At 35.8% G+C, this 25,269-nt stretch overlaps 1 protein-coding gene across 9 annotated transcripts in view; it reads left to right on the top strand.

The window, feature by feature from the left end:
* Positions 1–25,269, top strand: part of PTPRZ1 (protein tyrosine phosphatase receptor type Z1) — a 131,992-nt gene that overhangs the window by 96,166 nt on the left and 10,557 nt on the right. For 5 of the 9 annotated variants that reach the window (XR_014952009.1, XM_021553442.4, XM_021553444.4 and 2 more), the window contains 9 exons: positions 803–4,373; positions 7,971–8,115; positions 15,000–15,091; positions 18,345–18,430; positions 20,676–20,696; positions 20,860–20,956; positions 22,395–22,477; positions 23,213–23,347; positions 24,609–24,743. Coding sequence is in view for 8 of the 9 variants with exons in the window: in XM_021553442.4 (XP_021409117.3) it covers positions 803–4,373; positions 7,971–8,115; positions 15,000–15,091; positions 18,345–18,430; positions 20,676–20,696; positions 20,860–20,956; positions 22,395–22,477; positions 23,213–23,347; positions 24,609–24,743 (4,365 nt within the window). In the remaining variant the exon portion in view is untranslated. The remainder of the gene's footprint in view (positions 1–802; positions 4,374–7,970; positions 8,116–14,999; positions 15,092–18,344; positions 18,431–20,675; positions 20,697–20,859; positions 20,957–22,394; positions 22,478–23,212; positions 23,348–24,608; positions 24,744–25,269) is intronic. The other 4 variants (XM_021553446.4, XM_021553443.4, XM_021553445.4 and 1 more) reach the window with 3 other exon arrangements.

Below are 25,269 nucleotides of genomic sequence, written 5' to 3'. Positions count from 1 at the left end.
TTGATGATATATTTTTTTAATTTGGTGCAGGGAAAGCTATGGACAGGATGAAAAGATTTGACCTTAGATCCTCAAGCACTGCCTAAATCCTGATTGCATTCAACACTTTTTTTTTTTTAATTTTGGATATGTCTGTAAAAGGTAAAACTCTAACACAGATTTTGCACAAAGTATTGTTACTCATTGTAATTCATATTCAGAAAACAAAGGGTCATAACAAGACTAGGGGATATGACTCATAGCACTTGTGAAACTCTGACAGTCTTGCTGGGGATCATGAACTCTTCCAGAAAACTCTAACCATTCGTCAAATTGAGGTCATAAATATATTTTACAAATTTTGTTGTTATTGGTACAGTTTACTTACCATCAGGATATTAGTGTAAACCTCTAAGGCATTCTGGTAGCAAAACCATTTTTTCATTGCTGTGTATGCAATCTGTACTATATATTGCATATACAATTGCATTTTATTGGGACAGACGTAGAGACTTCTTAATATAGTAAATAAATACTGTGAGTGATTTTTGCCTCTCAAACACAATTTAAGTAACACACTATTGAAAAAGTTGTAGGAATGCAGCATTTTTCTATTTTTGTTGCAAATAGTATTTTTCAAGATAAAAGAGGATACCTCTTCTTGCAGTTAATACTTTTACCAACAGTCTTCTCAAGTGTTGTTTTGCTTTGTCCCTCTTGATTTATTGATCCAGGAAAATGTATTATTACAGTTTTAGTTTTCATTCATGTTCAGTCTATAAATATTTTTAATTGTCCTCAGCTATGATATTTTTTTCCAAAGGATGAAGTTGATGAAAAAGAAACAGAGGTGGATGAAGAAACTGCAGTGGTTCCTAGCACTGACAGTACAATGAACCAGTTGAGGAGAGATTTTCAGGTGATTACATCCAGCTACAGTCAAGAAAAAATGGGAACAAAACCCAGTGAAGCCAAAACAAATAGATACCTAACAAGAGAAGAATTGCATGGTAAGGATAATGTTTTCAAAGCAGTTTATTATGCTACTTCTCCACCTATTGGTGAAATTTCTGAAGAGGAAGATCCTTTTTTGGAATCCCAAACAATTACTGGAACTCCTCCTGAACTCATTGACTCCACCAAAGGCGGGGAAGACGAGTTTATATATCTTTCTTCAGGCACTGAGCCAACAAGAATAACCACCCCTGACCACAGTGATGAAGATTTCTTATTGTCTCCTTTTAAACCTCATAAGGAATCTGATGACTTTTGGACTTCAGTTCCTACCACTTCTTCATCGCAGCTGGTTACAGAGGAGGCCTCCCAAGAAGATGCCCTTCCTTCAGGAAGTCCAGATATAAGTGTGCATGATATTCTTTCCCAAGGGTCCATTAAATATGTTTCAGAAGTCGTAGCACCCTCAAGCTCTGATGAGCCTCCAAAGCATACTTCTTCCACTGATGGAAATTTATGGTTTCGTAATGCTACAGATCCAACAACTCAATCTATTGATACATCACCTAGTGGGCAATTGTCTCAGACCAGTTACACTGATGCTTATGTAGAGGGATTAAAGCCAACCACAGCACCCTATTCAAGCAGCCCAGTGGTTTTACAAGACACTTCAGATGCGGATTTAGAATTGCCACATTATTCTAACTTTTCTTTCTCCTCTGCTGAATTATCACCTCACTCTATCTCTTCAAGCTCTGGAGAATATGGTTCTGCTTCTGCTGCCAGTGAGGTACTCTCTCAGACAACTCAGCCAGTCTATAATGGTGAGATACCTCTTCAACCTTCCTACAGTAGTGAAGTGTTTCCTCTAGTCACCCCTTTATTGTTTGACTCTCAGATGCTCGACACTACCCCTGCTACATCAGATAGTGATGTGACCTTGCATGCTACACCTGTATTTCCCAGTGTTGATGTGTCATTTGAACCCACCCTGTCTTCCTATGATGATGTACCTTTGCTTACATTTTCCTCTGCTTCCTCCAGTAGTAAAATGTTTCACCGTTTGTATACAGTTTCTCAAATGTTTCCACAAAGTGCTACTCCAGCTGTTGCAAGCGATAAGGTGTCCCTGCATGCTTCTTTGACGTTGGCGGTGGGTGATCCATTAATACAGCCAAGCCTTGCTCAATTTGCTGATGTGGTGTCACATCAGACCACTCATGCTGCTTCGGAGACACTGATGTTTGGTCATAATAGAACTCGCATATTTTCTCAAGTTGAACCATCCAGCAGTGATTTAAATATGCATGTACTATCTACAGTGTCTGAACTTCCTTATGCTTTGTCTGGTAATGTGGGCTCCCTCCAAAGCTTTACTGTTTCCTATGACTCTGCAGAATTTGTGCATGATTCTGTTGACGTATTTCATCAAGATCCTTTATTTAGCAGCTATAACAATGTACTGGTGCATAAACCTTCTTCTGTAATATCACAAGCTGTTACTTTGCTGCAGCCTACACGCTCTCTATCTAGTGATACGGATTGGTCTGAAACATACTCTGGTAGTGAGTCCCTTTTGCCTGATACAGATACTTTGACAGTACTTAACATTTCTTCCTCTGATTTTGTTGATGAGGTTCCATATGAATCATCTGGGTTTAGTGATGTTAATAAGATGCTTCAAAAAGGTGATGTTATATATGGAGATGAGAGAGAACTGAAAATTTCCTCCTCTTTAAGTGAAACGGCTTCCAGTGCTGAAAGTAAAGTGATACATGAACTTTCTACATCTGTTTCTAATAAAGTTGCAATTGAGCAGAATATGTCTCTGCAAGAAACCCCACTTCCTGTTTCTAGCACAAAGGGAATCCTTCCAGTCTCCCTTGCTTTTTCCACTACTAAGATATCTGATCATGATATTAGTAAACTTACAGAAAAGCACCTTTCTGTTCAGCTTTTGCATGTTACAACTCCAGCCTTTGATGACACTTTGCTTAAACCTATGCTTAGTGCAAGCTCAGATCAAGCTCTCTCTGTCCCTGCTTATAGCAAAATGTTATCCTCGACTCAGCTGTACTTTTATGAGACTTCAGCTACATTAAATAATGAAGCATTACTGCAGTCCTCCTTCCAGTCTTCTGGCGATGGCACTCTGCTTAACACTGCTGCAGTTGTGCCTACTGATCCCGTATTGGCTGAAAGCCCAAGGGTTCAAAAAGATAGTTCTACATTTTACCAAATATTGCATCAAATGGCACCAGGTTCTGCTACAACTGAAAGCAAGCTGCATTCTACATCTGCACCTTCTGTTGCTGATATGATGTCAAACACTTTTAGTAAGCCCACAAAATCACTTCAAGGCTTATCTTTTTCTTATGCAAGTGAGAGATATGTTTCATCCAGTTTATTTAACAGTGAAGATGTTCAGAAGGTTATGCCTTCATTGTACAGTAGTGATGTTTCATTCCAGCTGACCAATTTAGAAAATACAAATGCATTTCCGTCCCAGGCAGGGAATGCTGCAACAACTCTCTTCCTAACAGGTGACACATCATCGCATGTAGCTACTCCTACAGACAGCCATCTCTCTTCAAGTGTTTTTGAAAGAATTGAGGCTGACAGTGTCTCTTCAAGTTCCACACTTGGTTTTGATCCTGTTCGTATGCCTGCAGTTGTTCCTGGTTCTGATGTGTCCATTCATCACACTCTCCCTTTACCAAATACACTTACTTCAGTTACAGCTGTTCCTTCCAAAAGTGAGATCCCTGTAACTTTAAATAGGTTGCTGGTTCCTTCTAGAGAATCCTCTGGGTTGTCTCCCAGTATCACGTCCAGTACCGATTTGTGGTCTTCTGTAGTTGAGGATGACTACGATGACTATAACGATGGCTTCCCTGTAAGTAACTGCATCTCATGCACTTCCCATAGAGAAGATCAGGATATGGTAGTAGAGGATGAAAATACAGAGGTAAATGATAGCAAGGATCAGAGTAACCTAATTATAAGTTCACATTCTGAGAAACCTGAAGAAGAGATGTTTTCTACTGCTGCATCTGACAGTCAGATAAACGATGCCATGGACAGACTTAATTATACATCCATACCAACTTTGACGGCGAATGTGATACCTGAGAAGCACGATAACCTGAAACATTTGGAGAGCCACATTCAGAATTCTAGTGTCCAATTGCAAAACACATCAGAATCTAAGTCTTGGGCTGTTTTGACAAGTGATGAAGAAAGTGGTTCTGGCCAAGGTACTTCAGATAGCCTTAATGAAAATGAAACTTCAACAGATTTCAGTTTTCCTGACCATAATGAGAGAGACACTGAAGGGGCAGTTGAAGCAGGTAACTCAGAATTAACTCCTGGATCATCACAATCATCAGCTTCATCTGTTACTAATGATCACTCATCAGTGTCCAACATCTCTGAGGCAGGTTAGTTATGGATAAGTCTAATGAATACCATGGGAAACTATAAGGGGCTACTTTCATGCCATAGAGATTAAGAAGGTCTATCTACAGATCATAAAGGGAGAGCATAACAGTGCCACTGGGTGTGATTAACAAAGCATTGGGGAACAGGGGTTCATACTGAGCTGGCTATCTTGTGAATGCTACTTCTGGCTACTTAAAGCTGCACCTGAAATATTCTTCAGTGAGATGATTGATGCTGTGTTTTTGGATAGATGCATACTGTCAGCATAAGTTGAGTCGTGCAAAATCTGAAACCAGAATTGTTTCAGTGCTAATTGTTGTTTTTAGTTTTAAAGGTTTGAAAGGGACTTAGGTTCTCTGTTGAGTTCTTTGTACAAAGACAAGTGCTGCCTGTATGGAAATACCACCAGAGGAAACCATGCCTCTGCCAGAGGAAACATGCCTCTGATATTCTCTTTTAAACTTACAGCAGCACTTCTGTTTTGTGTTTTCTAAGAGGCTGAACAAGGAAGAAGATGCTTATTTTATTCTGATTCATAAAAACATTCATTTTTATTCTGTGTATGCCCCTTTCAGATTTCAGTAAGATGAAGAATTTTTGTACCACATTTGCATATTTCCAAAGTAGAACCAGATTCTCCTCTAAATGTTTATATTTAATGCTATTTTCTTATTTATTCCTCCTAAATTTAGCAAGACTATTTACAACCCGTGATTCCAAGGATAAAGTCAGAAGTCAAAACTCGTAACACATTTCTTTTCTATTTAAAAATGCACTGTGGAAAATCTGAAGTATTCCGACACATAATTTTCATTCCTTCTTGTGCTAGAGAATTGAAAATCAAAGAATCAAGTAAAAAATAATCTATGATCTTTGGGAAAAAAAAATGAACAACAAACAAGATTGAATTGGTATTTTAGAAAAGAAATTGAACTTCTGTTATATACTTGCATCATCTATAGAGGGCAGTAACATTCAACTAAACCCAGTAAGGAATGGAATTCACAAAGAATGGGAAGGCTTCAGCCAATCCTACAAATAAATACACAGTTGAATTTCATAAGGTTGTATTTCTTGTGAGCAACAGAATACTAATATGAAAAGGTGGTAATTTGACACTTGATATATTTGGGGCTAGAACAATGTGAAAAATAGAAAATGAAAATAAAGACGGAATAAAAAACATTGAAATTACTAAGAGTCCTAACAAGGTAGGTGTTACAAAACTGAATTAATAAGTAAATTAACTCACTGGTAAGTAGTTACCACTTTGTGTAAAATGCATAACATTCCTTCAAAAATAAGCAAAATAGCATTAATATTTCAAAACCTATGTTTTGGTATGAATGAGTGTTGCCATCAGATACTAGAGTTTACATAATGGATGTCATTTGAATTTTTACCAGTAATAACTCAAAAAGGATTATACCGTACTGGAGAAGGAGGAGTGCAAAAGACATAGTTTGTCTTCTAGATATTATTGAAATACACTCTACAGTATCATTTCATGTTCATTACTTTTTTCCCAACACATGATGCCAAATACTGGCTTTTACTAAGCTGAACATTTAATTTCAGTATGTCTAACATGGTCTCCTGTAAACCAAAGTTATATTTGCTTAATTAAATTATAAAGAACTGCAGCAAGCACAAAAGTTAATCTCTCACCTGAGAACTTACTTATGCATTGCAGTGGATTTTGCAGAAATTGGTGAAACATCTTTTCATTGTGGCTATTACAGAAAAAAAATTGTCATTTAAACTTTTCCCATTCTTGTAGTTATTGATGCATAATTATGCTTGTTCTGAACTAGGATTTTCTCCATAAGACCTCTATGACTACCCAAACTTTTCAACTTCTGTTGAAAAACTAAGACAAATTAATAGAAAGAAATATGCACAGGATCCAAACACATCAGTTATTAGAAATCAAAGAAATGTGCTATAGCTGAGACTGCCTTTTCAGCTGCCATCAATGGAGTGATAGCCAAGTAGGCAAGAAACTCTCTGTTACAGGAGAAGCCTGCCCTTTATTCCCCATAGGAGGAGTCCTAATAGGATATGGTCATGAAGTTTGAAGGAACACTGTCATCACACAGATATGATTGGATTTTATGTTGTGAATTAATCCAGAGTTGGATAAGCAAGTCTGACTGTTTCAGAGGGATCGTATTGTGCTTTCTCATGCATACACATAGTTTTCCTCTGCAATCAATAGGAAGCACCAATTTTAACCTACTCAACAGACACTTGGAGATTTTTCAGAAGAAACTTTGTTCCTTCAATTACTTTGCACATTGAGCTGCAGAATTTAAAGAGAAGTGATTTATATGGGTGTTAAAGAGTATTTTGAATTTAAACCAAGAAGACATCTGCAAAATTAGAGCCTAGACCTTTTGGCACACAAAGTCCCGAAAGCCTCTAAATTCAAGAAAATGGAAGAAAATAGAGCTGCTTGGAAATCTGTACTGTGTGAAGCCATTTGTTTTTTGATATCCTATTTAGAGCATGTAATTTGCTATCTTTTTTTCCCAGATTCAACTCCATTCCTTCCTCCCTTTGTGCAAAAGCTTTTCATTCCTGTAGAATTGGTCTCTCAAAATCCCAATGGAGTGCAGATGTTTTCTGTATAGCAAAATTCTTCTCTTATACAGAAAATTCATTGAATTAGGACTATTCGCAAATCAGAAAACATTCTAGGGGTTTAATTCTAGAAAGTACTAACATGTTTATTTCTGCATTTTAACTCAAATAATGCTCACAAGTAAACTGCACAAATCAAAATAAGTCAGTTATTTTACATCAAAGTCACAAATTTAAAATACTTACTTCTTGAGGTAGACCAAAGCTAAAAATAAAGTATTGGTGTTGTCCACCATTGTACTTCCTTCTTTAATAATATTATAGAATATTTTGTTTTAATCTTCATAGAGATCCCTATGTCCAAATATTTCTGTCATTCACCAGTATATGGCTCACAGAAATATGAAACCAAAGTAATATCTAAATAATTATTTGATCACCTTTAAAGGTGGAGGTGGGAAATTTAATTGTGGTTCCAGTATAGTTGAGAGAGACAATTGGATTCAAAGGAAGCAGTTTACAGAATGGGCAATGGATAAAAATACAGAAAGCTAAACTGCAATACAGCAAGCACATAAAGACTTTTGCAAGATAATTTTTCTATTAACCTATTCGCCAGAGAAGTTATTTGCATTATATGACTGACAGTTTAATATCAACTCCAATGCACATTCCAATATTATGTATTCAGATTTCTTAACTCATTTGGCTTTCAGCTAATAAAACAGATTAAAATAAAAAACCTTTCTTCTGAATTTTAACAACAGTCTGCTATTCTTACAAAGAGAAGTCTCCACTGCTGGAAGGCTGAGTCACATAAGCTTGAACACTTTGCTTTACCTTCTATCTGCTTATCTTCTGTAAGCTGGTTTGCAAATGTATAAACTTTCTGCGGTACATAGTAAAAAATAGAGGTAAGTGATATTAAGTAGGCTCATTATAAGACACATTCACCTGTGCTGTGCATTTCTCAGAATTTAAACTTGGACTGTTTCAATTTTCTCTGACTGCAGAGGCAAGTAATATTAGCCATGAGTCTCGTATTGGTCTAGCTGAGAGTCTGGAATCAGAGAAGAAGACAGTTATACCACTTGTGGTCGTATCAGCCCTGACTTTTATCTGTCTAGTGATTCTTGTGGGTATTCTCATTTACTGGAGGTAAGTTGTATTTTGGTTGATCTTTTTTTCAGTTCTAAAGAGGTATGATTTGAAAAATGGATTGGCATTATTGAGCTGGTTTACAGGGGGGAGGCTGGATCTTGTCTCTTACCTTGTCTTCATATTGCTCAATATCATAAAGATGACAAAATAAGGTGGTTTCTGTCCAAAATACTCAAATGCAATTTTATTTATTTTAGCCACTGCAAATAGTTCAAATATTGATAAAACTTAGTAAACAAGAACTCATGATTGATGCCCAGAAACGAAGTGACTTAACAGAGCACTGGGTCAAGCAAGCGGGAGAAGAAAAATAAATATCATGGCGTGGAGCTTTTTTCTATCTTTCCAATCCTTTACCCATGAAAAAAGATAGTTATCAATAGAATGAGAATCTATTGTACTCAACAGGACTATATAAATAAGCAATTCATATGGCACTGTACGAGTGTGCTGACACTGTGTGGAAGACAGAAAGGGAGTAGTTTAATGATCCTATAATAGTATAACCGAACTGTTTGAAGATCATTTACTGAGTAGCTCTTAAGATGCTCTGTGATTAAAAAGTCATTCTACTTCGTGATTCTGACAAACTAAAATTAGCCCTGGTCTTTCAAAGCTTTAGTGGATAACTATGGATGTGTTTCATGTGCACATGTGCTTATGGATGTGTTTCTCTGTGACTTGATAAATTGATAAGCCAGTAAAAAGAAGTAAGATAACAGGAACTGATGGTTATTAGAAGTCATTATAACATAATCAGTAAGAGCAAAAAACTGTACCCACACTGTGAAATAAAACAGGCCAGCTAGAATGGCACAGATCTCTTCCATACAACTGAAATTACTTCCCTCAGAGAGGATAAAAAAAGTAGCTGCATTCACATTGCTTACTGGGGATGGTCTCTGCCCTGTAATAACCCCAAACTGTGTCAAACATGGTGTAAAATACTGCAAGTCGGCCTCAACTGAAAATGTACCAGGAACCTTGTCAGCCACATGGCAGTATGTCGCAATGTTCAAGACTTTGGCACTCTTCCACTGGTTCTAGTTAAAGGCAGTCTTCCTAGGGACATGTCTGCTTAAGCTCTGAAACCCCTTGCACAGCCCTAAGACTTTCTCAGGTGTATAGATTGTCAGGTAGGAAATGCTGTGGTGGGCCAGAAGGGGGAAATAAGTTGCAAAAACTTCTACTTCAGTGATTGCCAGGAATCTGGTCCTGCTTCCCCTGTGCTAACACATAAACCAGCAGCCAGAAACAGGACCTTACTCTTACAGGGACTGCACAAAGAATTGGGAAGACAGGCCCAAACATCTTCTTTCAGATGCCTCCAGAGCTTGTTTCTTCTTCTTTCATCCCAAATATCCTTCCTTAATCTAAAATGAAATAAATTGCTGGAGAACCAATAACTTTGGCCCTTTCCAAACTACTGACTACTGTAATCTCTAGGCTGTGATGTCAGGATTATGCTTACTGACTTTTCTTCTAGTCTCCTGACATTGGTTTTCTGTTGGCCTACCAGGGTGTGTCCCACATGGGGACAGAACTCATTCCACCCCTGAACAGACTAGGCTGGAGAAATTGAGTTCAAGCTTCCTTTATTCCAGGCAAGTGTGCTAGTGAGTCAGGCAGCCTTTGCCACTATTAAAGACATTTGTTCAATGAACCTTGAGAAAGATTTATTCTGCTTTTCAAAGTAGTAGTTAATTGCCGTGCTAATTGCAAAAGTGATTTCTTAGTTTATGCTTGGTTAGATAACTCTATTCTCCATCCCAGGATTTCCAGCTAACCACTTGCATTCTGAGAATCTTTTTCTGTCATTCATGTTATGCAACGTGATTGTTCATATTCAACTTCCAAAGGGTTTCATCCCTGATGCTGAACAGTATTTGAAATCTCTTCTATTTGCCAAAGAGGACCTTGCATTTAAAGACCCAGATTGTACAATGCAGTTCTAGTAATCCTACATGTTACAAGCTTGTTTTTGCCGAATAACATTGTGTTCATTTTGTATTCTTTCTCTGGGAATGAACAATTCCGTAAAACAGGTCTTTCAAAATGAAACAAAAATCCTGTTAGCAATATCTTCTTGGCTTGAATCTAATCTTTTCTGTATTTCTTGTGTACTACAAAATAAAATATGGAGCTCTTTTATTGTTAATCCTCAAATTTCTCTTGGCATTATGATAACACCAGTAACTATTTCTTATTTCAGGGGAACACAGCATAAAGACATTGCATCATAGATAGAACTTTATGGCCCTCATTAAAAGTTGCCAAAGCACTCATCTCTTTTTAAAGACTGGGAAAAAATTAAAATATTAACTTCATTGCTATGCATGTTTCATTAAGCCTGGAAAATATTTGTAGAAGCTCTGTAAGATTTTTCTAATAGATCTAGTTTGTTTTGAAATAATGACTCTTAGATGTTAATGTTACTTTTAGTATTGCACTTATTTTTCCCTAATTTGGGCCAATTATTTTCACTTATTAAAGTTCATAAAAACATTTAGGTTTACAAGAATTTATTCTATATTTCTTTTGCAGTGGTAGTCCAGAAAAACCACTGGTCTATCTCAGCTGGTCACATAAATTAATAATGCTTTGGATTGTTTCCACTATTAGCTCATTATTTGAATATTCAACAGGTGTGTTATTTGGTTTAAAACCAAATAATTACCAAGAGCAACAAGTTCCAGTCTCTCAAGGTCAAAGAAATTATTTATTTCTTCACTTTAATGACTTGTATCAGAAAAATAATTCTGTACCATCTGTTGTTTGGGTTTTGGTTTTGGGGTTTTTTTAAAATGAAATTGTTAATCAGCACTTGAGGAAATTCCTCAATCTCTTCACTATCTCATTAGGCACAATATAAATCTTTTTTTTTTATAGATATTTACTTCTCTGACAGGGATTAAAACTTCTAATGGCAATATTGTCTAAAGATTGAATAATTACCAGCAAGAAAATACACAATTTTTAACAACTCTGGTTTTGTGTATCTTTTTTAATTCAAGCAATTTTCAAGCAATGTAATTTTCATTTCATTTCTTCAGCCTGATTAAGATTACAGTGGAATAAACAAGGAGATTCTTTGCCCTGTTTAGTGGCCTTGCTGTCCAGATAGACTTTCTAAAATAGCTTTAGAGGGAATTTTCTGTCCAAATCTAGAGTCTGGATCCATTTCTTTCAGTATCTGTCTTCTTTCTGAGTTCTGGCAGCAGAGATGCGGCAGGAATACCTGAATGTCCTTGCTCTCTTCTTTTCTTGATGGCTTCATTATTACTATTTTACTTACTTATTCATGTTTGTTCAGATCAGCTTTTATAATGTTTATTGTACGAAGATCTTGGAGAATAGTAACATAGTAACATGTTGACAGTTATCAGTGGGCCTTGTACCATTTAAAATACTTTTTCAACAAACATATGTGAATTGTAGTAAAAGACCGGCTGAAGATAACACGAACCACAAACTACTAATGCATTTCCAGGTCCATTTGTATCTGTAGACATACTGAGTATCAGCTGCCTGTCATGCAGCCTGTTAGATATTTCATGATAGCAACACTTCAGAAATAACCAACCTGATGACAGACAACACCCTGAGTAGTTATTTGAATTTTAATTGCCTCTACCACCCTATATAAATTGAACCATACCTGTCAGAGAATATTCATTTTCTTAGCCATGATTTGACTAATACCTTGAGTCCTGTAATAAGCTTATGGTAACAGAGTTGAGAACCCTCTCTGAGGATCATTAAATTTGGACATGCAGAAAAACTTAAACCAGATTTAAATATACAGAGGCCACACTCATCCACCCATAAAGGAAAAACTTCTTAACAGTGTGCCATGTCATATATCAAAGTCTTAATAAAATCTGACAATTAAAATTCCACTTGAAAAACACATGAATATTAATTGCAGCTATTTAAAAACTGAATCATTGGCATCCATTGAGGAACTACTTATAGATCCTTTGGCTTCACTAGATCTTTAAATTATCTGTACATTTTTAAAAATCTACCTACTGGCAGATAATCCTGTGAGCTCAAAAGACACTGAAGTTTTCAGAGAAAGAAGCAATCATGCCTCTAAGACCATTCTGCATGAGCAGCAGAAGCCCAGACACATGCTCTCACAGCTCTCACAGCTGCCTCTGACTCGCAGGGTCCCGCGTGCGCTCGGTGCCCGGCTCCTGCCAGCCCCAGCGCCAGTCCCAGCCCAGCTCCCACGGGGCAGAAGCCAAGCACACAGTCTCAGCCAAGGTCCAGGACCCCAAATTCTTGAAAATCTATGTCCCCCACAGTCTGAGGCTTAGTCTTGTAGTCTCAAGTAGCTGTCATTGAAGTGCTCATTCAGATCTAGTACCCCTCCTGTCAGACCCAAGTGCTGCTGCTGCTGCTGCACACATCCAGACACTGTAATAAATTCAGTGGTTTAGCGCTGCCCCCATACATAAAGTGTGTGTTTGAACAAGTGCAGTGTCTAAATTACAAATTACAGTTTTAGGCTGGAGATCTAAGTACTGCGATGAAAGGTGTAAATTAAATAATCAGGTTATTGAGTGATGGGACCTTTGTCTGGAAGTTTGAAATAGTCATTACTTTTTTCATTAACAACAAGTGATAATTAATGATATGTGAGTATTAACATTAGGTTTAGTCATGAAGGTTTTCAGTGTTGATGCAGGAGCAGATGGAGTGCCTATTTATGAGTCTTATTACAGGTTAAATCAACTGCTATGAATTTGTCTCCCAAATGTGCTAAGGGTGTAATTTATTTTCAGCCACAATTAATTTTTAAAGATTAAAAATACATTGGCTTAGTGAGGGATAATGAGTGTATGGCATAATATGAAGACATTTTAAGTACAGCTTTAGATGTGAAAGTCATTATGCTAATTAAATTCTTTATAGCTCAATCTTTTCTCAAGCAAATAGGTGACAATGTTAGTTCATAAACCTTACATGTGATGGTTGTTCACAAGCAGTAAGCATTTGGGGAAAGGACACTTTTTGGGTTTGGAGCTTTAACATCAGACTGCTTTGGCATGTTTAGTTGGTGTACTTTTTAATAAACACTATACAGCATTCGCTGTGCCCAGCAGACAGGGCCAGACTTTCCAAAGTGTTTAATGATTTGAAGACTTGGAGACTTGCCTATGTCTCACAGATTTTTCACACAAAGTTCTGATACTAACTATATACTAACTATATACTAGCATGGAGACAGCCTCTCTCATGTCAGCAGCCACTAATGCTGATGTTAGAAACTCTAAAATTTTGAAGGGTGTTCCCAGGTTCTTCCAGGATGTGTTCTTGGTCCACATCCAAAATTGCCATTTCTAAGTAAAACCACATACATAACAGATAGTATTGCTCCAAATATCCCATGCAGAGCCAAAGTTTCTCTATGAACATCACAAATACAAATATGCTTTTAGAGAATTCTAGCTGGACTTCAGATTTCCTTGCTATGTGAATTACCAGAACTATTTTCATGCCTCTATTTTCCTTTTTAGGTAGCTGTCTGCTTTTTCTTGTGTTTTAAGAGGATCTGTACTGATAGAAAATTCACAACACATTCCGAGAATATGGGCACGTCAAATAAGCTTACAAAAATCTTTATTATCTATATTAATGGTTCTGAAAAGAATGGCAACAGCCACATATTCTCTATCTATTTCTCAAAGTATCTTCAAAATTTATATCTGTTTATAACAGATGAGAGTTTTTATGATTGCAGAGATACAGGAACAATACAGAATTTAAAATAACAGTGATTACACAAAGTAAGAAACAATCATAAAATAGCCACAGCCAATAGATTTGAAGAAGCAGAATCTTGTAAATATAAAATGAGATTAGTATTTTCATGAGGCATATATTTCTTTTTAAATTTAATGATTAGTGAATAATATTTCAGAGAGATTAACTGACCCAAAGTTAAGATTGTTATTAGTATGTCAAATCATATGGAGATTTTTTAATTAAAGAGGCTTTGCAATGCTTACAGCAGCAGTTGGTTATTCATTCCTTTGAACAGCTTGAATTCTTGAACAGATGCTATTCCTATTATCTTCACATCTGGATTATAGCACAGATACAGATGACATTGTGAATCATAGTTAAGGTTGGTGCCATTTGTATTCGTATTTCAATGTTTTTGCAACAAAACTGGCATCTCCTGGAGTTAGAAATCCCCCTGTTTCTGTCTGTCAACTTTGGGAAGTCCTCCTTGGTTAAGGTGTTCCTCAGTGCTGCGATTACATTATGAAAAGTTGTTTATCCTCAGTCACAATAGTTCTAGAGCCACTGCTTTGGCTGTTACAGGGCATGCTGTCTTTTATTGCATTTCCATGACTGCAGTAGCATCTATCAATGAATTACCAGAACTGATCTCAAACATTGCTCCATCTTCAGGCTAACATCATCACATGAAAAGGAACAGTAATTATTTAAGTGAGTTTGGATAAGTAAGGAAGACAGTGACCTTTTTTGTACTTGGAGTTATGCAGCATATACAGTAGCTCCTGATGCAGAGTTTCTCTTTCAGCTGTCACTATGTCTGATGTGTGCTCTATCTTCTGCCTCTGGTATAGGTAAAGATGCATGAACTATGTATTATGCTGAGGTAATGTAGTAACTTCATGTTGTATGCATAATTTGGTGATGTGCTGGGAGAATATTTCTATTGTAGCAGTAGTATTTGAAACTCCATGAAAATTGATTTTCAAAACCATGATTTTTCTTTCTGACTCAATAATGCCAGGATTCCAAATCATCTCAGATAATGTTTTCATGGGATTTTGTTGGTTTCTTTTTTTTCTTTCTTTTTTTTTTTTTTCAATTTTTTTTGTATATTTATTCCTCTCTAGGAAATGTTTTCAGACTGCTCATTTTTATTTAGAAGATAATACATCACCTCGAGTGATTTCTGCTCCCCCAGCTCCAATCTTCCCAGTCTCAGGTATTTCTGGCAACTGTTCTGTGGATTGGCATTAACTGTAGGAAGATGCTGCTTTATATGTGTCAATATGAATTCTTCAAATACTATAACATCTGTAAACCAGAGATTTATAACCTCTTGTACAAATCTGTGTAAACAGGTACACTTGATATTAGCAGACTTGTGTTATTAATAGTTTCTTCTGTAGGTAACACAGACAAGAAATATCTTCAGTTTATAGTGTTGCCTTAAGGATACTCTGTGCTTTGTAGCCATTTTAAGTGTAGCCTCCCTAGAGTGGCTGCTCATGTAGTCATCTGAGCTACACTAAATAGCTCTACAGGATTACACCAGCAACAGATTCTGTTGTATTTCTGCCTCTAATTGGATTTGTCACCTGGGTATAGAACATGTCCTGTTCTTTTTACTAGCAGATTGAGGATGTGCCTCATCTGTCTCCATTTCACTTGCAATTACAGTGTGTTCTTATACTTACAAATTTTACTGGCATAATTACTATAATATAGTTATGTGAACCTCTCATTAAAATAATACAGAAGTTCACAATATTATTAGCATTTTCTGATTCTATATCAACAACATTTATTTGGATACTCAGTTTTCTTTATTTTCTCAAAGAATATCACAGGAGTGCATGCAGCCTTCCAGCTTTTTCAGTCTGTGTAGGATGAAATAGATTAATTTAATTCATCTATTTAAACCCAAAATAGACTAATTCTAAAGCAGATCCTAAGCCACATTTTCACCTATGAGACAAGTTTATCTTGTTCCACAAGTGATATTTTTGCAAACTGTGCTATTATACAAGGAGATAGGTTTTCATGGAATGACTAAAGGAGGAAAATCAGCCTTTGTGTGAATAACTAATAAACACAATTAAATAAATCCGAAACATTTGGCTTCCATTGTAACATTGATGAATTGTAGACATCTTCAAATGCACCTTGCATGGATTGACGCCATTAGGAGATTTATAACCTATTACTACATGGTTAAAAAGCAGAGCTATGTCTTGATTTCAGAAAACATTATTATATATGAATGTCAAGCAGCAATCATAGGAAATCTCTGCTTTAACTCTCCACCATTAACTGTATTGCACTACAACTGTATCATTTTCTTATAGTTTTTCCTGACCAGCTCACCTCGGGGGGAAAGTGTTTTCCATTTCATAATTGCACTTACAGTTATTCTGAGTGTATAAAATGCATGTTTTGAAACTGGAGGTTTTCCTTCTGAAATGGTGATAAATATTAAAGAGAAATTTTTTTCTCAGTGACTGAAAATATGAAAAATATTTTATGGAAAAAGCTGCAAGCACTGAGGAAATAGTTTTATTTTGCATGCAACAGATGTCAAGTGACCAGTTGTTGTGTTTCTTATTGCACAAATGTTTCAACAGTGTAATTTTACAATTGCATCTAATTACTCTATAATATTAGGCAGGAAGAGCATTTTGCAACTGCAACTGCTAAATTTAATTCTTATGGTTGTGACCAAAATCACACTCCAGAGATCTCATAATATATTAAGTTTTCTTTCCATATAATTATATATTAAGTTTTCCTTCCTTTCACTGGCAGAGATAGGAGATCTGCAGTTATTCACAGAAAATGTCATGGCTCTTCACAGCACAATTCAAAGAGGCACTTAAATAGTAATGAATTACAGAGTAGGATTCAGATCCACTATCAAACTCTAAGTAGTTTGAAGTGATACTTGCCATCCAGATATAAAATATATTCCTGGGTTCAGAAGTGATTGAGTTGGGAGATTTGCATGGGCAAGGAAACAAAACCTAAGATTTATTTCCATTATTGTACTCACTCTTTGGGTCATTTACCTTCCCTTCTGGTTTTGTGTTTGCATACCATGAGGATAAACACTTCATGCCAGGTTTCATCTCCAAAGTGTGAAGATTGTACTACATATTTGTTCAGTTTCTCTTATTCTTGACTGGATAGATTCGCTTTTTATATTCAGATCCAGTCATATAAGTCGGAGACCAGATGGATCTTAGTACAAATCAAATTCTTGGTAACTGAAAGCTAAAATTGTTAGGTGGGCTAAATACTCAACATCTGTTGATGTGAACAACAGGTCCTTGTTCAATGTTTCTAACAGTTTGTTCACATATGAAATGGTGATGTAATTACAGATTGTGAAATAAACATATTTTTAAACCATGAAAGGCTTTAAAAAACTCCAACAAAATTATTCTTCAGAACCAAAACTAAGTCAAATAATTAGCAGTGATCCTTTAGCAGATAATTAGCAAACAGATAACTTTGTTTACACAGTATGTTTGCAGTAAAGAGAAGATTAAAAGTCCCAAAGGTTTTTGATGTTATTTCTGATGCATATTCTACACAAGTGTTTTTTGTATTTGTTTAAAGTAAAATGGAGATGTTACATTAATCCTTGAGATTATTTATTCCTCGAGAGTGTAAAAGTTTTCTTTGTGGGTAGCCAAAGAGTCTTAAATATAAATATTTCATCTAAAACTTGAAGTATGAAGCGTTATATGAAAATCTGTGGCCAGTACTGCCATGATCAGACATGAGATTATTATCAATAGATAATCATAGAATCACAAGGAGAGCTGGGAGAAAATTCTGTATGGAAAATAATCACTTATGCAGTAAAAGATGAAAATTAATTCCTGTTTCTTTTGGATGACAGTGCAAACATGCAAGTGCCAGTTAGTATGAAAATACTGGCATAATGCTGCTTTAATTTAGTAGGCTTGGGACTATGTGGCTCCAAGTTCCAGTGCAACACTAATCAGTGTGGAGCACCCGGACAATTCTGCCTAATCATTCCTACTTTATCAGTATTATTCAGAGCTGTGCTCTCTCCTTTTGAACATCTTGCAGCAAAGAGCCAATCCTCCCACATCTCCTTGACTTCACAGGAGTATTTTGTGCATTCTTCTATTTACAGACAAGCTCAGTATCCTGCAGAATCAGCACTTTGATTTGGAGCGCTGACAGACAGAGCAAGACCTAGCAAGGCATTTTCATTATCTTCTTTCCAATAATAATTTAGAAATGTACAAGTATTAGGTAAATATTTTAGAAATGTTAACGGCATCAACGGATGTTGTATTTTTTTTTGGGAGTTGTATATCTAAAGTTCATGCCAAGAACTTTATTTCAGGATGTTTTGTGGATTGCCTACATAAAAACTTCATTATATGTCACTGGCTTTTTATTGAACATAAATATATTTTTTGTCTTTTCCCACCTCTAAGATGATGTTGGAGCAATTCCAATAAAGCATTTTCCCAAACATGTTGCAGATTTACATGCAAGTAATGGTTTTTCTGAAGAATTTGAGGTATGGCTCTATGATGTCATCTTTTTATTAGCATGTGCAAATAATATTAAGTTTAAATGCCTGTAAACAAAAATTGGGGCATTACATTATGACTTGGGTACCAATTTCATGAATGCATGTAAATGTGAGTGTTTCAAGCTCAGTATGGATTTGATGCATAAAGCCTAGGGAGATTCCTAAAATCAGGACTGGAATGCAAATGGGAGTGTTTATTATTGTAATAAAATACTGAATAACTGTATGAGTAAACTGTGCAAAGGTAGTGTAATGTATATGGTTTATCAGAGTGATATATCTAAAGTTTTTCAAATACTAATGAAAATTGAATTTTGCAGAAGCTATCTTCATTTGCTTGTTCTATTTACAGAGAAAATAAAATTGAAGTAATAATGAGTACATGTGACAACACTTGTGATTAGCAGGGGAGCTAATGTAGTCTTCATGTGGTAGTGAAAGTTTTACAGTTCCTCTCCTAAAGTATATGGTTCATGAGGTATTTCAAAATGTTGAAACATATGCTCTAATCATATGCTGTTACTATCACCATATGTAATGAATGATCCTCATTGTTTTTCCCACTCATGTATTGCAATCAATTTAAATACAGATATGTTCTAACTTAGTTAACATAAGCATTAAAACCCCCAAATACTAATTAAAGCTGTGGCATTAGCAATTTTTACAAGAGATTTCTAATAGAATCAGTCAGTTGGGATGGAAACAAGTATATTTAGCAGATCTATATTAATGTAAAATATGATTATAATATTCCTGTTGCAAAAACAATAATGAAAGTAAAAATTGCAAGTTTTGCATCTTTAGGTTTTGCTTTTGTTTCCCCAGCCAATGTATTGTGATCCAGTGGACCAAAAATTCCATGTTCTTCACACAACCTTCTTCATCAGCATTTCCTCTTCAGTTTATTTAACATTCAGAATATCTGTTTGATTGTGGGACCAAATTTGTAAATACTTGTGCATGTCCAGTACATATTACTTACACATGTGCATATGCACTGATGGAACTGGACTCCATCTTGATTAGCTATTAATAAGAGCAGATGTTGAAGGACTGTATGCAAATACAATGGATACAAAGTTCTTTCAGCATTAGTCAGTACAGCAGTACAGAAATCAGATTGTTCATTCTAAATTGATCTTTTCCTATAATTTTACTTATAAATTATGGCAGTGATCTAACGACCAAATACAGTGCATGTCACTGAGCGACAGCTGCACCATCTGAAATCTTTCATCCTAGTTTTAACTATTACAAAAAAAAAAAAAATCAGTGTCCTTATCATTTCATGGAGATCTTTTTTGGCTTTATGGACTACCCCAGAAGTAGTGTTCAGTTCTTTTCTCTACTGATAGAGAACTTAGAAGACTGGGAAAAACTGAAATATAGTCATTGTCTTTGCAGAATTAGCATGTATTTGAAGAGTACAAGGGTGGTTCAGATTTTTTTTGGGGGGGAGGGGGGTAGCAAGGGGTTTTTTATATCACCGCAAAATAACTCATTTAAAATCTAATTTTTAAACTGAAAACAAATTTTCAAATATGTATTTAAGTAGATTAAGGTGTTTGACATTAAAATGAATTATTAAGAATGTTGGGAAACACCATTAGTACTTTTAGTGATGGCAATGTATTTGCTGTTTAAAAGTGTGGACCTTATAAATGCTTGAGTTTCCTGAGAGCTAAAGTAATCTATAAAATGAATTAAGACTTTGTGCCTGTCTTATCAAGCCTGTCTCTATTTTTATAAAATTGTTGGCTTCACTGTGAAACCATTGGCAGCCTGAATGAGGGCTGTAGCTCTTTCCCCAGAGTGCTCTGAGGTTGGCTGAACTGCACATAGTCCTGCTTCAGTGAATGCAAAGAGAGCAAAAGCATTCCCCAGAGAAACTAATGCATTTATAATGACACATAAAAATTCCAGTGAACTCTTACATATATAGATAATCTGGCTAAAAACTTGATGTTGCTCATACGTACAAGCTTTCACTGGCATAAGGTCTAACATTAAAGATAGGAAAACAAATGCCAACATTTTAATTGGAAAAATTACCTCATTTCCTTTAGGACCTATGTCAAAATATTCAGTTTTGTTGTTATTATGGATATATTGCATGACCATAACTGTTTTCCATATAGTAATTGTAATTTATATAAACACTTATCCATTTGTTCTGTGCTGTGGAATTTGATTTTTTTTACTTTTTTTGCATTCATTCCCTCATTAGACACTGAAAGAGTTTTATCAGGTAAGGAATTATTTCACTGCAATTTTTTTAGCAATGAAGTAGTTATAAAATATCATAGATAATTGGGTATACGGTTGTGGTTCTTTTCATGCTTGCTTACTGAATTTAAAGACATTTTATGTATCTTAATAGTTACTTAAGTATGACATACTTTTTTTTTCAGGAAATCCAGAGCTGTACTGTAGATCTAGGTATTACATCAGACAGCTCTAATCACCCTGACAACAAGAATAAGAATCGATACATAAACATCGTTGCTTGTAAGTAAAGGCATCATTTGTTTTGTGTGAGAAATCATTATAAACAAGTGCAGATTTATATATTATTAGTGGTAGTAAAAACACTTCTACACTGAAACCTCCAGCTACTGATCAGCAAAGTGCTTCTTGAAAAGGAGTTAGCATCAGATTTCATATTTCTTCAAGTTAGTCCTCTGACATTCTGCTGCTTTGGTGAGCATGTGTTAGAAAGATATATTTGTGTCTTCTGCAATGACCCAAAGGGAGTTGGAAGATTTCGCTATAATGCCATTAGAAAGCTAAAGAAGCTTTTATTGATAAAATTAATCCATCTTTGATTTAGAAAAATGGTGATTTATTGTCTCCATGAGCTCAAAATCCCTGGATATATTTACTGTCAAATATAAACATAAATGTTCTGGTTTTATGTTGTGTTATGCCTGGCAACAACGTAATGCAACAGCTACATTAGCCAGTACACTTGTTTGCCCATTGCACCACTCTCCCAGATTTTTCTTCTCTGAAACACATCTATTCAGGTTTTTTAATCTCTTTTTCAAGCTATTTCCTCTGAGTTTTTGATAATTTCATGGCTCAATACTTTTTTTTAACTCTGTATACCATTTCAACTTTGTTCTGATTACAAGAAAGCTCCAAATTAAATATATCTTCAGCATGCAGTGTCACTAAAGCTTAATTAAAAAAGTCAGAACTGAGTCAGCTGTCAGGCAGAAGACAATGTAAACCAGCAACAAGAAATGCCAATCCCCCTGGCTAAAGATGTCTCGAAAGGGACAAAAACTCAGGGATATTCCTTTGCCACTCTTTTTTGTACCTGATCATACAAAAGGTGCTAGCCCAGGGGTTGTTTTATTAAAAAGCAGTGCAGAGGCAGCTTAGGGCAGCTGAAGTAGCAAGAATTGTCCTCTATAAGTGACTTGAGTGTAGTTCTTACAATCAGTGCAGGCTACAGAACACTTCAGCTCACCCTGGTGTAGTTACTGCTGACTCTTCAGATAACCAGCATTTTCAAAGTCCATTGCTCTCCAGAGTCCACTCTTTCAACTTGGAATTAAAGTACCTCAACGCTGGTGCCTGCTGTCATTTTGAGACATCCCACTGTGCAGATTTGGCAGTCATGACACAGGACTTATGGAAGACCTATTCACCTTTACAAGTGGCAGCTAGAGACCGTAGGGGAAGTATGTCATAGTGGCTAAAATGACCCCAGGTGCTGCTGTGCAGGCCACTAGATTCTGAATCCCTTCAAACTTTGGATTCATTTCTTTATTTTTCCATAAATTAGAATTTTTAATCTCATACCTAAGGAGACGATGTTTGCCTATGTGATTGTTACTGTATTTGTCTTATGTATTATAAAAATGCACTTCATTATTTCTATGAGAAAGAATATAATTCTTACCAAAAATTACTTATTTTCTCCCTTGTTTTACTGCAGATGATCATACTAGGGTTAAATTAGCACAGCTTGCTGAAAAGGATGGAAAACTGACTGATTACATTAATGCCAATTATGTCGATGTAAGTGCCTTTTTCTATCCATTGGCCCATTGATCTGTCAGGCTTTTCTGTAAAAAAAATTATGTATGGAGATTAATAGATTTAATTCAAAAAAAGTATCACAATATTACAGATTCTGTTAAAAAAATGTTGTGGTCTAAGTTAAGCCTACAAATTTAAAGCAAAGGTAAAATGCCAATTCTTTCTTGAATCCATCTTGATATTGTAGCAGCTGCAGCTTAATGAGGGGCATTCTTAAAGAAAAAATGTCCTGTCACATCCAAGTCGTTTTAGAACTATATCTCATCTGAGTGGTTAATTCTTCCATCTGAGATAATCTCATGAGAGGAAGATGCCATTTGGCTCAGAGGTTCACCAAGATACCATTGCCAGTTTTCATTACATAATTATTTACATGTGAATGATCATATTTCATTTTGTAAACCACTTTTGCAATACATGTCTGTGTGTCTTATAATCACTGTCATGTCAGTGTTCTGCCTAAACATGGGCATTTGAACATAAATATCCTATTTTTTGGAAGGATAAACATTGGCATAACAGTTTTATTCATATGTCATCTGATACCACAGGGTTCCCACAGTGTCGATAGTTAAAAATTTAAAAGCACTTAAAAGCTTTTCAGAGTCTTTAAAAATAAATACATTAAATGTAATGTACATTTTCCAAACTCCCAAACTCCTTTTGCTCATGGACAATGATTTGACAAATGTCATGTGTTATATTTCAATTTAGGGCTACAACAAGCCAAAAGCCTACATTGCAGCTCAAGGGCCACTAAAATCAACAGCAGAAGATTTCTGGAGAATGATATGGGAACATAATGTGGAAGTTATTGTGATGATAACTAATCTCATTGAGAAAGGAAGGGTATGAGTACTGTTGTCCATCTTTTACTTCTTTGATGTTGGTAGATCTACCTGTAGCAAACTCCTGTCTTTCTTTTTAAAATCTGGTTTAGTCAATTATTGAGCAAAAAGTAATAATTTTTAGTAGTTGCTTGTACCTGGATTGGCTACAGAAGTATGCAGTTGAGGATTTGTAGCATGAAGCTAAAGAAAATACTCAATAAATCTTGCATATACCATGGTCTAATCACAAAAAAATCTTATACTTATACTTATACTGAAAAAAACTACCCATATATAATATGAGTGGACAGACTGTGGGCCTAGTGCCCATGTTCTGCTACCAATCTGCTTAGCTCCTTGCCATCTTGCACTTTGTCAGGGTTGCCTTGGATCTTGGAAATGAGAAAAATGTAGTTCAAGTGAATTTTCCTGGATATTCACTGCCTGCTCTCTGTTAACATGCCACAGTACTCACAGCTCCTTTTCTTCTACATGACTAGAGACGCATTTGTCCAGTGAGACCAAATGAGGACACATCCCATCACAGGGTGTGTGTTCCTCTGATTATGTGATGTACCCTGGGGTCACAAGAGGAGACATTTCAGCACACTTGCCACACACTGGCAGCAATGCCTAAAATGAATGCAAATCTTACCATACAACCTATAAAGCATCTCTGTATCTCTTGATACAGACACAGCAATTGCAGATGAGGGCTGACTGGGAACACCAATTCATTTGCAACACCATGCTACAAACAAGCACGCTTCTAGTACTCTTAGAGAAGGCTGTAGGATTACCCAACCAAAAGGCTGGACATATCACAGCTCTCTCCTGTATATTCTAGCCATACACAGGCTTGCCCTTGCTACCAATATAAATATATTCTGCCTATACTATAAACTAATCAGAAGCCACATACAATTCTAGTGATTTGGATGCATTCCTATTTTTCCTATAGATCATGTTATTTTCTTTAGACCCTTTTAACTCTGATAGTATGATTTAACCTCTTTTTTTTTTTTTTTTTTTTTAATTTTCTAAATAGGAAGCCTCTTTGCACATCTATCCCTCTATGGTACAAAATAATTATTTGCTCTCCTGCACAGAATAACATGTCTGTTGTAAACTGGATATATTGACAGTCCCAATACAAAGTTTTGTGTTTTACTCTGCTCTTAAATTTGAACATTTTGGCTTACAAGTTTGACATTTTATGCGGGTTTTTTTTCTATTATTTTTAGAGAAATTTTCTAACAGAGAAAATTTATTTCTAACAGAGAAAATGTGACCAGTACTGGCCTGCTGAAGGTAGTGAAGAATATGGGAATTTCTTGGTTACTCAGAAGAGTGTTCATGTACTTGCCTATTACACTGTGAGGAATTTTACTCTTAGAAACACCAAGATCAAAAAGGTTTGTGGCATCCTAAAAACACAAGTGGGCAAAAGGAAGTGTTCAAAGATGCTCAGAATATTTTTAAGGCAGTTGACAACTCTTTTCTGCTGTATATGTAAAGCTGAATCCTATAGATCTCAGCCAGCAAGATGCTCGTCAACTTCAGTTAATTTGACCAGACAAACAAACTCAGAAAGCTGTAGAACCATCAGAGAAAAAGCAGTGATCACATTGGAGAGCTGATGTGGACTTTGCCTGCCTGGGTAGCAGAATGATACATTCTCAGAAAGAGAGCAACTTGAAGAAAATATGGTATGAGTTTAATTACCCACCTCAGCTCTCCATTTACCTTTTTAAAGACTGGTGAATACACTATGTTTTATTGTAATCAGAACCACCATGATCTGAGCTCAGGAGGGTGATGTTAATTACTTTGGAAAGAATTCTAAAAGTTTTATTTATTCTGGCCATATAAATATCTGAGATATCTAGCCTCTCACCCTCCCTGCATAATTAGTACATAACATTCAGCATTTATTATCAA

Source organism: Lonchura striata, chromosome 1A, assembly GCF_050655825.1.
Source record: "Lonchura striata isolate lonStrDom1 chromosome 1A, ASM5065582v1, whole genome shotgun sequence".
Classification (NCBI taxonomy): Eukaryota; Metazoa; Chordata; class Aves; order Passeriformes; family Estrildidae; genus Lonchura; species Lonchura striata.
This window is presented reverse-complemented; position numbering and strand designations above follow the sequence as displayed.